General features: G+C 42.3%; 1 protein-coding gene across 2 annotated transcripts in view; it reads right to left on the bottom strand.

Annotated features, from left to right (window-relative positions):
• Positions 1-14,811, bottom strand: part of pdgfc (platelet derived growth factor c) — an 83,531-nt gene that overhangs the window by 12,917 nt on the left and 55,803 nt on the right. For both annotated transcript variants that reach the window (XM_033632572.2, XM_033632573.2), the window contains exon 3: positions 7,084-7,264. In XM_033632572.2, coding sequence (XP_033488463.1) covers positions 7,084-7,264 — 181 coding nt within the window. The remainder of the gene's footprint in view (positions 1-7,083; positions 7,265-14,811) is intronic.

Here is a 14,811-nt window from a genome sequence, read left to right on the forward strand (position 1 = left end):
TTCCTTTTCCCCCCCTCATGGTTTCCACACCTTCTAGATTTGGAATATGAAAGACAAACCTGGTCTCTTAGTCCATCATATAGGGGCAGACATTTAAGCCTCATAGAAAAGTTCAGTTCAATTAAATTTGACTTTTACGTCCCCAAAAAGCCACAGTCTTGCTGAGTGTTTTACTTTCAAATGTAAATATTTCAGAAAATGTCATACTTATTAAACATACAGTATACAATTATATAACATAGATAGCTAGATAAGTAGGGCAGGTTATTGAACCTCACCACTTTTTTGAAATGTGTCTCGAACATGGATAACTGTCAAGTTCTAAAAGGTGACACGGACACCTTATTATTTATTCTTTGATCACAAACTTTGCCAATTTTAGATATTTTTATTTAGGCAAAGTTTTTGCAGGGCTGCATGTTTTTCAACAACATTTGACTTGGAGTTCTTTTCTTAAATGAAGAAACTGGTTTTGCAGAAAATAAAGTCCAAATTTCTGAAAGTGGGTATCGGAAAAGTGTTGTTTTGGTATTGTTTGGCACTTGGAATTTGCTCGGTGTCTTCCAGGATACACATTCTTTACATGTGTTTGCAATTTATCTACCTAATGCTGCCATTGTGTTTCTCCATGGTTTATCTTCATCATTGTAATTCTTTATTCTGTGAATATATGAAATCCATAGCATGTCTGTCTCTTTAAAGTTTCTTCCTACATTTTTCAAGTTGAAGGCTATTTTGGGGAGTTTTTCCTTATACAAAAGTAGGGTCTAAGGAAAAGGGTGTCATAAATTATACAAATTAGGGTTGGGCCGATGGATGATGCCATCATCCATGGCTGATGGCTGTCGTTCATTGACCACTGAGCCTGACTACCAAATGAGCTGTAGGCTGAGTGAAGTGAGCCCTTTTTAGCGACCAAAACATTTGCCATCACTGATCAATATCTGCTTACATCTGCTGGGCTGACTGCCACCACTGCTTTTTTTTAAAAAAAAATTCATTGGTAACTAGGGATGAGTGAGTACACCATTATCTATATCTGTCAACACATTCTCACTCCAACCTCATCACATATTGACGTTCGGTCATGGACTTCCACGTCCACATACGACATGCAAGGTACCCTGGGTGCATTGGTTGTTGATGTTCTGGGACACCGTGTCATGCGGCGGGGGGGCCACAGGCTGGAGTCGAGCCCGGGCCGCTGCGGCAACAGCTTTGTATATGGGCCACCTGCTCTATCCACTAAGCCACCGATGCCCCTGGCTATATAATCTTACCGGACGCAAACACCACTCTCCAGAGTGAAAGTCAATGTTTGTTGGACCCATCCACTGCCCCTCTTGACCCCTCTTTCGGACTTCTGTGGCCTTAACTTTTGTTCTTGTCCTGTTGTGTTTGGTGTCTGACGCCGGAAGTCACTGCCCAAGCATCGTATTTCAATAGCTTTGGACTGAGACTGTATCTGTATCTGTTCAACCAACTATATTATTTGTATCCATATCTGTACTCAGAGTGGGTGGGGTTTAAACCAGAAGTAGGTGGGCTAGAAAAACATAAACAGAACAATCTCAGGATTGCGCTTCAGATTATTTTTGATCACAAGAGTGAGAGTTTGAACAAAGCTACCCAAACAAGGATTTTCCATCACTTGTAAAAAGTACATTATTTTTACTGGATACTTGTTTCATGTGAGTATTCCTCTCAGCTGTATTAATAATGTTATATGAATGGGTTCACAGGCTCATGGGAGTGAGTCAAAAAGTGACAAAGCAGCGTTCCAAGTCAGTTATTAAGACTTAGGCAAACAGTAACATTGCATGCAATAGTCCACCTGATACCCTCTCTTCCCTTTTCTCTCTCTTAAACACACACACACACACACACCTTGGCGGGAGTCGTGGCAATCAGTTCTTACTGTCTCTGTCCTCGTCTCAGTTCTCAGTCCTTACAATTGTGCCACTATAATGCAGAAAGTTGTTCGGGTGGTTGATTAACACATATTTTTGCTTCCCATTGGGATCCTTGACTGTGGACATTTTTTATATACCATTCTGGGAGACATCAGCCAACCCTAGCTCAAATGATCGCGCCCTCAGAGGAAAATTTGCTTTTATGAGCTAAAATTGACAGCATTTTACTTGGCTTGATGGGTCACTTGGTATCGTATCAACACTAGTGCTGAGGACTTTCAAATGATACCCAACCTAACGATTAAGATGATTAAAGTGTAAAATGTCGACAAAACAATACCAAGAAATGTAGCACCCTCTGAGGACTTCGCCGTAGCACAGACTGCTGCTCAAATAAAAAGAGCACCAGTGAAAATTGGTCATTGGATGACACTTCCCTCCACTTCAGGGATTTTGGAATTGAGTAACTTCTTGAAACAGTGTCTTATTGGATTAATCCGTCTTCATTTGAGAAAAGCGAAGCCTTGCTTGTGGCTCAAACATCATAATCTACTGCAGTCTATTAGTGGCAAATGTACGGTACAATTTCATACAATTAATGTATCGACCTAACACAAGATGGTGGTACACGTAATGACTGACTTTTAATTTTTAACATGTATGTTTTCTGGGAAATAACAGCTTTGATTCTCAGCTTGACACCCAGTGTGTTTTCAGTTGTTTTGGCTTTTAAGGGTAAAGAAAGAATGCAATAACAACGTGTACTGTATGTGGGAAGAGAGAACAAAAAAGCTTTTGAAGCAGCAGAGAAAAGTTACAGACAGAATACAAAGAGCCATCAGTGACCTCAGTTGCCTATTTGTGCTTGTCAGATTTCACAGCGCTGCAGGCCATTAGGGATTAATGAGGAGTAGAGCCGTTTACTTAAAGCAAGTGAACAGAACTAAAACATGACAGGTTAAAACATAGCAGTTGTCTCTTCAGTTTATCTCCGGGCTTTTGTCAGTGAAGGCAGCGGGGACGAAGGGATTCTGTGTGTGTGTGTGTGGTCTAAAGACCGCGACAGAAAGAAAGAGTGAAAGAGAATCAGGAATGGAGAGAGGATGGATCAAGACAAAGTCGGCTGGAAGTACACAGGCACCGAACCCTTTTCTGACATTTTTTCATAAATATTTTACAGTAGTTATGCAAGCATTTCTGTGGAGGCAGAGCGGGTCTATCCCGCTGATTTAGTTGAAATTCAAAGAACGGAGCCAAAGAATTGTACTTTTTCTATTAAGTTGATGCTCCTGACCTCTGAATCTCTGCCCATATTTTCAGTTTGTTAAGCAATTTAACTTGCTCATAGATAGTTATTTCATTTTGCCTGGGTCCAGACCTTTGAATCTGCCCACTTCACTGAGTGGGTTGACTGATTAGTCTGGCATTGTGACACGAAACAGTGATTTCTTGGTTAAAACAAAGAATGACTCATAAGTTGTGCGGGGAGCTTGATTAGCCAATTGGTGCCATGGGCAGGAGCAATGCTGTTGTCAAGCTGTTGTGCTAGAGACATGGTGCATCATAATAACTGCAATAGATACCAGACCCCAAGGTGGCACCTATTCACCCCACTGGAACTGCTCACCTGGCGCATACAACAAAAACAATTGAGCTTCTGGGTTTATTTTGAGGTTATGCAGCCCACCGAATATGAGCAGTAGTGATTCTCCTGCTAGCTCCACCCATGAGCTCCCACTTGGCTCATAGACTTTAACATTGCTATGCAGTAACCACCCTAACAACATGTTGGTGAAGGTTGTCAGTCATCCAGGTCACGGTAATCCTAAGTGTTGTATCATAGGCAGCTGGGCTTGCTTGAGTTTCTTGAAGAGGCTTCTGCAGTTCAAACTGACTGGTGCGGAGTCACAGACTTTAAACCCTGCGTGGTTGTGAACCCTTACAGAGTTGCTGAGGTCACATGTGAGTCGTTGACCCGACAACCCTAGCAACTGCCTACCTGCAAGAGCGTTCTCCTTAAAAGGAAAGTGTTTTTAAAAGCAGCTGGTGCCACTATAATCCACAGCTGCGATGACAGGCAGGTGTTTCGGTAAACACAGGCAGAAGTGCAAGCTAGCTTGTTGGGTACAAACTGTGGGAAGATGACGGAAATCACTGAATTTGCCGATTGATTTCTACATGTTTCGACAATTTACCAGTCATCTTAAATTTTGTTTGGCCCAGTTTTTCCTCACATTGTCCTTTTAAGTTGCTTTCACCATAACTTCAACAGCTCCTCTATCTTGTCTTCTGTCTGCCTCTGCAATGCCCAGTATTTGATCGGCCAAAGCCAGGCAGCAACCACCATAAGTTAAACACAGTGATCTATGCATGGCAGAGTAAAATCTATGCGTGTTCACGTGGGCCGCAACAATTTCATACCCCTACTGCAGTGTTTGAAACTGCCTCCCCTCTGCAGCCGTCCTCTCCTTGAAATGACTGGGGATGGCGAATTACTGTGCAGCGCTGTACAAGCTCCACTACATTGTGATGACATCACAGGTTTTTAAAAAGCTTTTCTCGCCAAGTAAAGTTTTGCAAATATAAAACGTCCATGGATAAAAACTCATTGTAGAAAGAGTCATGATTTACAGACGTTTTACAGTGGTGGTCTGTGGGACAAGTGGGGTTTTTTTGTTGTTGTTTTTTTTCCGCTGCAATACAGCAAGTTGCCACTGGGAAAAATTGGAAGCAAGGCTGAAGTGTGTTACTGGGAGGCCTGGCCAGAATAACTGAGGAGTAATAACCGCAATGGCGAGCACTGTAGACAAGATAGACACTGCTATTAAGGCTGTTTTATATCATCATGTCTTCTCAATATCACCTGACATCATAGTCTGATTAACTTCACTCCACTCCCAGAATAACAAGTATGTTAGCATGACTATGCATAAGTATGGACTTAAAATGGCATTAGATTCACACCTTGGAAATCAGGTATGGTGGAGACAATGCCAGACTGAAGATGGAAACGGAGTGTAACAAGTTGACAATTCTGTCTGATCTCAAGCAATGGTTCCCGTGGTTTCAAAGCCAAATGATCAGTCAGAGCTTGACTATATCATTGAAACACAGTGACACAATAGCCACAAAATTGGCAAAAAGTATGGATGGATCTGATGCAGCTGAACAACTTGTTGTCAATCGACTTACAGAAAGAACATTCTGAAATGGCATTTTTCTATATGCCCCGAACAACTGCTACTGCAACGTCTGTGTTAACTGAAAATGAAATCAGCCGGAGGGATACATCACTCTGGACTGATTGGTTTGGACAAAACAGAACTAAATAACCCCCTTCATCCCAAAAAGAAAGCAGATAACATGTGAGGCTAAATAAAATGGAGATTCAGTCTGATTTGAAGTCAAGTGGGGAGGTCATGAAAAGAAGAAAGAAGCTGATTAGAGTGTCTCTCATTGTCATTCACTTTTAGTTCGCACATTATGCTCTGACCAATATTGGTATTTCTCATATCTTTTTATTATAATACATTAACACACTGGTGAACTTTAGGGCTGCAGTTGTTGCTTATGTCTTGGGCACTTGTTCTTGTTCACTGGTCTTTAGCAAAGCTGGCGATGCACTGAATGACTTTCAGCTTCTGCTTTGCACGCACTTTAAATTTAAATTGAATATTTATCTGCCAAAAGTCGAGTAAAAGGTGAATGGAAACCAAGATTAGCTGGACACTGAACTAGTGATTATGGGCAAAGACAAAAGAAACAACAGCAAAGAGCAGAAAGGAGGACAGGCTGTCTTGTTGCCAGAAATATATTTCAGACCTAAGTATAGAGTAAGATAACATGGGTATCTTTGTGAAGTGGGGTACTGTAAAAACACATAAAAGGGATATTACTTTTGCACCACTGTGTGTGATGATAAACCGCCAAGAGAAAATGAAACAGACAGACGGCAGCGTGACCATTTTCCACACAAAAAGCACTTCTATCTCTTAATTCCTACTTTCATTTCAGGGGCTTGAATGAATCCCCCCGAGGGTCAGAGGACCTCTTTGTGAATGCGAAGCCACTTATTTTCTCCATCTCAGTCTTGAGCAACACCATCAGTGACATTGTGACACCTCTTCTGTCAGACTGGATCTAAAGACATATGGTTTTATATATAGAATGGTAATATAGAACATAACGGTTTGATTATTTAAAAACGGATATAATACTGCGCTAGAAAACGAGAAAATTACAGTTTGAAACCGTCTGAAGTAAATACATGTTGATTTGTTGAGTGCTGTCTGACGTTTTAAATCGACAATTCCAGGGTCCATTACAGAAAATCCCATTTTAATCCTTGAAGGAAAACTCAGGTGTTGCAGAGATTGTGGACATTTTGTTTCTGTCTGTGTGTGAGCTGCCCTGGCTTGTGTGTATTATCATAACTGAAATAAATAATAATACAGGTGCCAGATGTTCTTAAGTGCTTAAACATAATTTCTCCCCAACGATGCTTAAAACCTCAGCCACACATAAGCAGAAATGGATGATTGCAAATTAAGACACCATGTTATGCAACAAGAAAATTATTTTAATTGAGCTTGCATGGAGAAGTATTGCTTACTGGCATGTGAACTCCCTGAAGTTGGAGACAGAGGCAGAGAAATGCTTTGGAAGCTAAGCACTCAACAACTCACAGTGCACATTTTTAGGCCTAGTCCACACAGACATGGGTATTTTTTGTAAAAGTAGTTTTTTTTAAATGTGTTTTGGCCTTTTGTCCACATGCAAACTGTGTTTAAGGTCACTAAAAACTAACATTTTCCAGATCTGCAATCAGGGTGAAGATTTTCATGAACTCAGTTTAAGTGCTGCCATGTCGACAGGGAAAACTGAGGTCTTGCTTGTAAAAGCAGAGTGTGTGCCATTATCTCTTTTGTGAGGCCCCATAAATGAGGCAGCATAACACAACTCAGCAATATATTTGACAATGCTGTATGTAGAAAGGCTAAACATATAATTGCAGATGCCTCACATCCATAACACTCACAGTTTGAGCTGCTCCTTTCTGGGCGTCGATTTAGGGTCCCAAGAGTCAGTCAGAATATATACAAGAAGTCCTTCCATCCATCCATCCATCCAACCAACCAACCAACCAACCAACTATTGACACTGTACATACCACAGGAAGAAGGGAGTAGTGGATGCAGAACCCTGGCTCAGAGGGGAAGTACTCATCAGAGATGAAGCGGATCCTGATCTGATTGCCTTTGGAAGTGTGACTGGCTGGTGCCGACTGTGACCCACACCAGCGACCCAGGATGGTGTTCTCAGTCAGATCCTCTATCTCCACAAAGTCGTACCTGTTAGAGTGAGACAGAACAAGTGCATTAAGCGATTAATTTAATCTCTGAAACATCACTAGTTATCACTCTGGGAATTTAATTATTAGTTAGTTATTAGTTTAATTATCATGAATTGACTTTTGTCAAAGTTTTACTACAACTTCCAGCAAAATCTGGCTTTTCTTGAGCTTTCAGATGAAATCTTTAAGCATGCATGCACCAACAACTTTTCAAGTTGATTTCACCATCACAGACAAATTTGCAGAATCTGTTGGAATGACATGTTGAGACTTTGACCCATGATCTCGATCGTTTTGTGTCAGGTGGTCATAAAGGTGGTTGACAAATGATGCTTTTTATCTCATGTTCCTACAGTTATGTGGTTTTGCAGACATGTATGTGATTGTTAAAATATAAGGGATTTTCGGGGCGTTGGTGGCTTAGTGGTAGAGCAGGCGCCCCATGTACAAGGCTGTTGCCGCAGCGGCCCGGGGTTCAAATCCAGCTTGTGGCCCTTTGCTGCATGTCATCCCCCTCTCTCTCTCTCCCCCCTTCACACTTACCTGTCCTGTCCATTAAAGGCAAAATGGCCAAAAAAATATAAGGGATTTTGGCGTAATATTTTCCATCAGGAGCAGAATTGGAAAATAATCTTAATCAACATATTCTCACTCTGACCTCGTCACATATCGACTTGTGGTCATGGACTTTCCACGTCAACATACGGCATGCAAGGTACCCTGTGTGCGTTGCTTGTTGACATTCTGGGACACTGTGTCAAGTTCTGCCTGTTACATGCATTGTCTTCTTTCAAAATACACTTCTGTTTTCACGGGAAATTTAACGTTTACATACAGTCTCTTTCAAAATAAAAGCACTATGTCAGTACAACACCGCACATTGACATTTTTTTCCTTCAACAACTAATGCATGTGGTTGGGTTTAGGCAACAAAAGCACATGTTGGGTTTAGGAAAAAATAACAGGGTTTGGCTTTAGAATCTTACGCAACTACCGTCTTTTACTGCCTTAACTTTCATATTTGTCCCGCTATATTTCCCCTTGATGTCTCCGGGTGCTATTAAACTATAACAGCAACTGGCCATGTATCATGCTGACATTAAAGGATGGCTTTTTTCATCTGTGTTTGATGCCACAAGTCACTGCCCAAGTGTTAGATTTCAGCGACCTCGGAGGAGACCGGGTTGGCAAATACTGACCCTTCAAGATCCCCGGCCTTTGCAAAATCTTAAAACTGAAAACACACATTGTCTGATGATATGAGACGGTGTCAGACTTTAGTCTTTTAAAAGTATTTCCAAAGCATTTTCAAAGTTTTCTAGTGTGTGTGTGTGAGGCATTAATTGACCTTAATTTCCCTTTTGTTTGGTGTAAGCTGTAATGTTTGTCATGTCGCTGTCTCCTGAGCTCTGCCTTGACCTTCAGAAGGCGAGATTGTTAATATCAATAAAGTTACCGAGGGAAATAAAGGTTTAACCTAATTAAAAAAAAAGTTACAGTATCTGAGCTGTGAGAGATGAGATCTGTATCTGTTATTTACTGCCTGAATTAAATGAATGGATATTGCCTGTGTATTAAGGACAACTCTCAGGTTGGTTGATGGCGCAGCATGAGCAGCTGTTCTCACTGTGTAGCAGTTATGGCTGCTGATGTTGCCTTTTGACAGGCCTCTAACAGTGCTGCTCCATGTCATTGAAATATAGTTTTTAATTAAACCTTGGGCTCATTACACTGTGTTGTTCTGTATGTTGACTGTGGGAGAGCTGCGGGCCTGCTTCACTTGGACTCCAAAACATATTCTCAGTTGTTTGAACACTTAGTTTGTAAATCATCAAATTTACATGACTACTGTTTTGTGCTGGATATTCTCCTTATGTTTGAATATCAATATGCACAAAAACTGCAGCTGTAAGAGGGTATTAATTCTGCAATAATGTGCTTTTATGTAGACTATTAAGACTATTATGTTGAGTATTCAGACTAGTATTTCTGTTTTCCCTGGCAGCAACTCTTCTTCGATACCGACATGAATAACCCATGTAATTGGACTGCAACAGAGTTTAAATTATACAGTATTTTTCTGGCTATAAACATAATAGTCACTGAAAACTGCAGAAGCGACTGGTGGTTCGAAATCAAACATTGTATCTGAGAAAATCACATGCAGTTTTAGAATAATATTTAGTTTAAACAAGATGGGTTTAACAGGTTTCAAGGATTTAGTGTCACGAATTTCAAAATGACGATAAATGTCATTTGAGGAAAAATATAAATAAAAGCCCCATTTTGCTTGTTGTGGGGATCCAACTTTGCGACCCTGTAATTACATGACAGTCTCTCTCCTCACCAGCCACCCTGCCAACCCATAATACCAGTAAACATTGTGAAGTGCAGAAGCATATGGCCGTACTCCAGACTCCACTGGTGTGCCAAGGCTAACATTGACCAACCTCAGCACTTAAGACACGCAGTTCAGGAGTTCAAGCCTTTATTATTTATACCTGTGTGTGTGTGTGTGTGTGTGTGTGACCAGTGGCTGCACTGCATTCAATACAGCCTTGTTTCACTGACTCTTCACAGTCTGGGATTAATCACTTTGCCATTTGCGTCAACAGGCACGCTAACCTCTCATTCAGGGCTGCCAATTCGGATATTTGGATTTCAAGGACATTGTTTACATTTTGCACAGGCTTGACAGATTCAGTTCAAGCTGGTTTCAATAAAACAACACGGAGGGACCTGAGTACGACTAAAAATGGGTTTTCTGTGATGTTAAATAAACTGAAGGGGAGGGGGTCGATAAATTTACTGACTCCGCTGCCTTTGATTTGGAAAGTAATACAGGAAGTTTGTTATCTGCACAAACAAACGTAGAAATTGGGAAAGGTTAAACTGAAAGTGTTCTTTTGCAAAATAATATATGCAGTTAAAGTGCAGGTACGGCAAAAATAAATATGTTATGAGTCTGTCATAACACAGAAAATATGTCTCTGACCACCCAGCCAAATTTGAATGATTAAAAATGTTGCCAAGTGCATAAAATACGGTTTCAAACTGTGGAAAATTAAGCAGTATTCTCTGCTCTAAAACACTGAAGACGATGAAGGAGCCGCTGTGAAGCAACAGACCGTCATTAGCAGCTCTCAAAGTAGCACAAAGCACACACACCCTTAGCTGGAGAACGAGCTGCTGCACAGTGACAGCCTCTCGTTCAGCAGCTAACAGCTAACATTGCACATCATGGCACATCCACTCCCATAAATGATGTCTATTCCAAGAAGAAGAAGAGAACAAGAAGATATACTTTAATACGTTATTAATCCCTGAGGGAAATTTAATTCACTCTGGCCTGAAATACACACACATACACAAACAGGACTTATACATGCATAATAAGTGGAGAGATATCAGAGTGAGGGGGCTGCCTGTGGACAGGTTGGGTCAGGTTACCACCTCAGTGGTGCCCAGGAGATGAGCTCCAGGTACCAGTCTGCACGGGTTCCTGTGCCGGCAACCCTCCAGTTTCCATCCCAAGTCCCCACAGACTGAGCTACTGTTGCCCCCAATGGAGTTGCTTGCCTGGTGCATAGGCCGACAAAGTTTTCTAGCTTCCGGGTTTACTTCCATAGTATGTGACCTCCTGAATATGCGCAGAAGTGTTTGTCCTGATGGTCCTGCCTGTGAGTTCCTGCTAGGCTCATAGACTGTACATTGTGATGACGTCAATTTTCTCAGCATGAGGAAAGTTTTACAAATATAAAACCACCATGGCTCAAAAATTCTGATCTTGTTTGCAGTTTGAGGTGTCCTGTCAATAGTTTTACAGATGCCTCTTTTATAATCGTGACCTATGGGGAAAATGCTTTTTGGGCTGCAGGGGATTTTTTTTCACTGTAGTACCATGAGTGGCCACTGGGAAAATTTGCTGCAAGGCTGAGCTACTTTACTAGCCTGGTTCCAGACCATAGACCCCGCCCACTCAACTGAGTAGGCTTGCATCTCTGGTCTGGCATACTGCAATGAATTTGCGATTTATCTCGTCCAAACGATGGACGGACCAATGAACACTGGGGGTGGGGGCGGGTCTAGCGATTAGCAAATCAGTGCCACGCTGATGTCAAGCTGTATGCCGGTGGGTAACTGGTGAGGATGGCAACAATGGTGACTGCTACAGATCCTACAGACCTCATTAACGATGCTATCAAGGTATTTCACCACTACTCGCGTTAATGGAGGACCAAATTAAGGAAGCTGCTAAACTGGATTTAACGGCGATGCAGCTGGGCGTGCACGACGACGGAGACATTTTAAACGGGCAATGCTCGCTTGTTTTCGGCACCCCTGAGGCATGGATACTAATGACGTCAGATTCTGGGTGAGTCGTTGATCTCTACTGATTGGTTAGGGAAAAATCAAATTCCCTCCCCCTTGTAAATCACCTTCAATGGAGGCAATGTCAGACTGAAGGTTCTGGGAGCTTCAGTCTGACACTCAGGCTAATACTTTACTGGGGGCTTGCCTACTCCCCGTGCCAATGAATGAGCCTCCGCACAGCGACAGCCTCTTGTTAGCATAAAGCCCACGCTCAGAGCAGTGAGCAGTAACTGCTGGGCTGGGTAGCCGATATATTGCTTGGGGGCGGCAGTTGCTTTGCCCATATGGACTCGGGTTGGGAACCAGAAGGTTCCCAGTTCAAGTCCCTGTCTGGATGGTCCCTGTCTAGAGGTGCCAGTTTTCCTCCTGGGCACTGCCAAGGTGCCTTTGGGCAAGGCACTGAACCTCCAAATGCTCAGGGCACCAGTCCAAGGCAGCTGCCTCGCTCTGACATCTCTCCATTTGATGCATGTATAGGTCCTGTTTGTGCATGTGTGTGCATTTCAGGCCTTTGCGTATATGACAACAAAGTGAAAAAGTATTTTCCCTCAGGGATTAATACACTATATCTTCTTCTTCTTTATATGATTGTGGCATTTAACGGAGCTGTTTATTCATATAGTTGTTAGATTGAAATAGCTCAGAGAGCTTGAGGACCGTAGGGAACTTGTCACTCACACACAGGAGGAATGAGACGACACTGATGCTGTGTTAGGTTAGTACTGATGTAGTAGAGGAGGGGGTTATGATAAGGATAGTTCCAGTGTGTCATCGTGCCATAATTTTAGGCCAAACCAAATAATCCTGAACAAAACAGTCGAGCTCCACAGTGCAGCACTGTATAGGTCACAGTCTTTTTACATTTTCACTAAGTATTTTCTGACATGTATAATGTATTTAGAAAGAAATGACTGATTTTGCTTTACCCAGACTTTAAATGCACAAATATGAGACTGCATAAACTGTAAAACATTCATTTACATAACTGCAACCAGACTGGCATGTAATGGTTTTGGAAAGGGATGAAATATCAGTTTAGCTTCTCTCTCCCTTTTTGGATGGAGGTCAGTGAAGAGAGAAGCTTTCCTCTCTAAAAATCACCCCTCAGACAGCTCCGGAGCTTTGACAGATGGCTCATCAATAATGCAGGACGCCCTGATCATTACACATCGCCATGTGTTCAGAATCACCATGTCGAACAGCGGTTTCTCAGATTTACAAATGCACTGACATACATAAAGAACTGAATGTACAGTCACAGTGAATGGGATCAGGACAACAAAGGAATCTTATGTACAGTAGCCCACTACCAGATAGGATTACTTTCCTGCACACTGTATGGAAACTGTGTTTAATATTCACAAAGCTTTCCCCTACATAGTTTTCCCCTTGTACATTATTAATAGATACAATATCTACCACTGTCATGATGCAGATTAGCAACACAAACACTGTTTCTCAGCCCTCTCCTTTTAGACAGAGCGCATAAATGCCTTCCTGAGAACAGTCCTGTCTGTGAGCCGTCAAGCACGACTCTGCTGCCATGCCAACCAGCAGCAAGACCAATCCCTCTCCAATATGCCTCTCCTCCAGTGGATTTGGTAAGAATGCTTTTCATCGTGCCACAGACAAACAGAATAGCAGATGAGCATCTCGACTGCACAGCCTCCCTCTCATCTTAGCAAAGGCTTCTCGCTCCAGGCTCGCTACCAAAGCCGAACACATCTCCCACTGTTGTTTGTTTTATCCCCTGCCATCGCTGTGAATCACTGGATGGGAGATTACGAGTCTTGTTTATTTGCATCACATTGTGCAGTGACACAAGTGTAAGAGTAGTGTATCAATAACATTGTGCCTGAATTTTTTTTTTTTTTTTTTGCCATGACAGCAGAATGAGGTTCTGAGGGGAGATTTTGTGAATAAATTTTTAAACACACATGAAAGATAAAATAGATATGCACACTAGGCCAGAGGCTTGTGTTATGTGAGTGTGTGTGTATGTGGGACAGAGGAGTCTGTGTGTTTGAGGGAAAACGAAGGGAAAAAGGGTAAGAGCAAAGACAAGCACATAGACATGCGAATGTGTGTCTGTTTCTGCTTGTGAGTGCACGCTGCATTCATCCGTCTGCCAACCCTGCCAAGAGTGTGTATCTTGGGATCGGATCAAAACCTGTTGGGCCTCAGTCTGGGGGAAGGAGTGAAAAATGTGAGAGCTGGAGCGGTAGACGTGGCGATGACTTGCATGACCCTGGAAAAGGATGTTGTTATTGTCTCTCGCCCCTCTCCCTGAGGAAGACGGCGAGTGCAGTCTTGCACAGGCAGGACGGCACAAAAGTTGTCAATCTGCACCCTGCCCCACTGTGGAACTTTCCCTCACGGGGTTTCAACAGAAACACTAACCTCATAAGTCAATGTGCACAGAGGTGTGCTGAGGGGGCTCAAATTACCTGCACTCACATACTGTTTTTTTTTTTTTTTCAATAAAGACAGGAAGTATAATGTCAAACAGAAGCGTGAATCCGGAACGGCAGCACATTATAGAAAATGAATTCAGCTGCGGCCTGATCTGTGAAGCTGAATGGAGCCATCACTGGAACAGAAGCACACTGATTTACATCTTCTTTTAATTTCCTGATATGTAAAGCTGACTTCTCAGAAGATACATGCTCATCTAATGCTGCCAGTATAAACCTTTATCTGTCATTCCCCTTGTCATCCATTAGGGGGCTCTCCAGGAATGACTAGCAGGTCACCCTCCCCCAGCTCTTCTCTAGTGATTGGGCTCCTCCATGCTAACCAGTCAGTTGTGATATATTGACAGAGGGGCACTGAGTAAAATGCACTGAGGGTAAATCGATTGTTGTGGCTTAGGATCCCTGTTTAAATTGAATGGCAACAGAATCAAACCCAGGCAGTAATTGAAAGTGGGCCTCTTAATAAAGAAAGGGATGTGCTGTATGTATATGTGTGTGTTTTTTTATGTGTTGACAGTCAGAGGGTGTGGTGCGTATATTTCAAACAATCACGTGAACGGCTAAAAATATTGACTACATCGTGTAAAATATGCAGGTCTGAGCCACGTCATCATGGTGTCCTGGAAACAAATCACTCCGCTGCTGGGTTCTCAATATTCACGAGCTGCCACAGCAGACCAAAGGCAATTTCACAAAT

This window comes from Epinephelus lanceolatus, chromosome 7 (genome assembly GCF_041903045.1).
Source record: "Epinephelus lanceolatus isolate andai-2023 chromosome 7, ASM4190304v1, whole genome shotgun sequence".
NCBI classification, from domain to species: Eukaryota; Metazoa; Chordata; class Actinopteri; order Perciformes; family Serranidae; genus Epinephelus; species Epinephelus lanceolatus.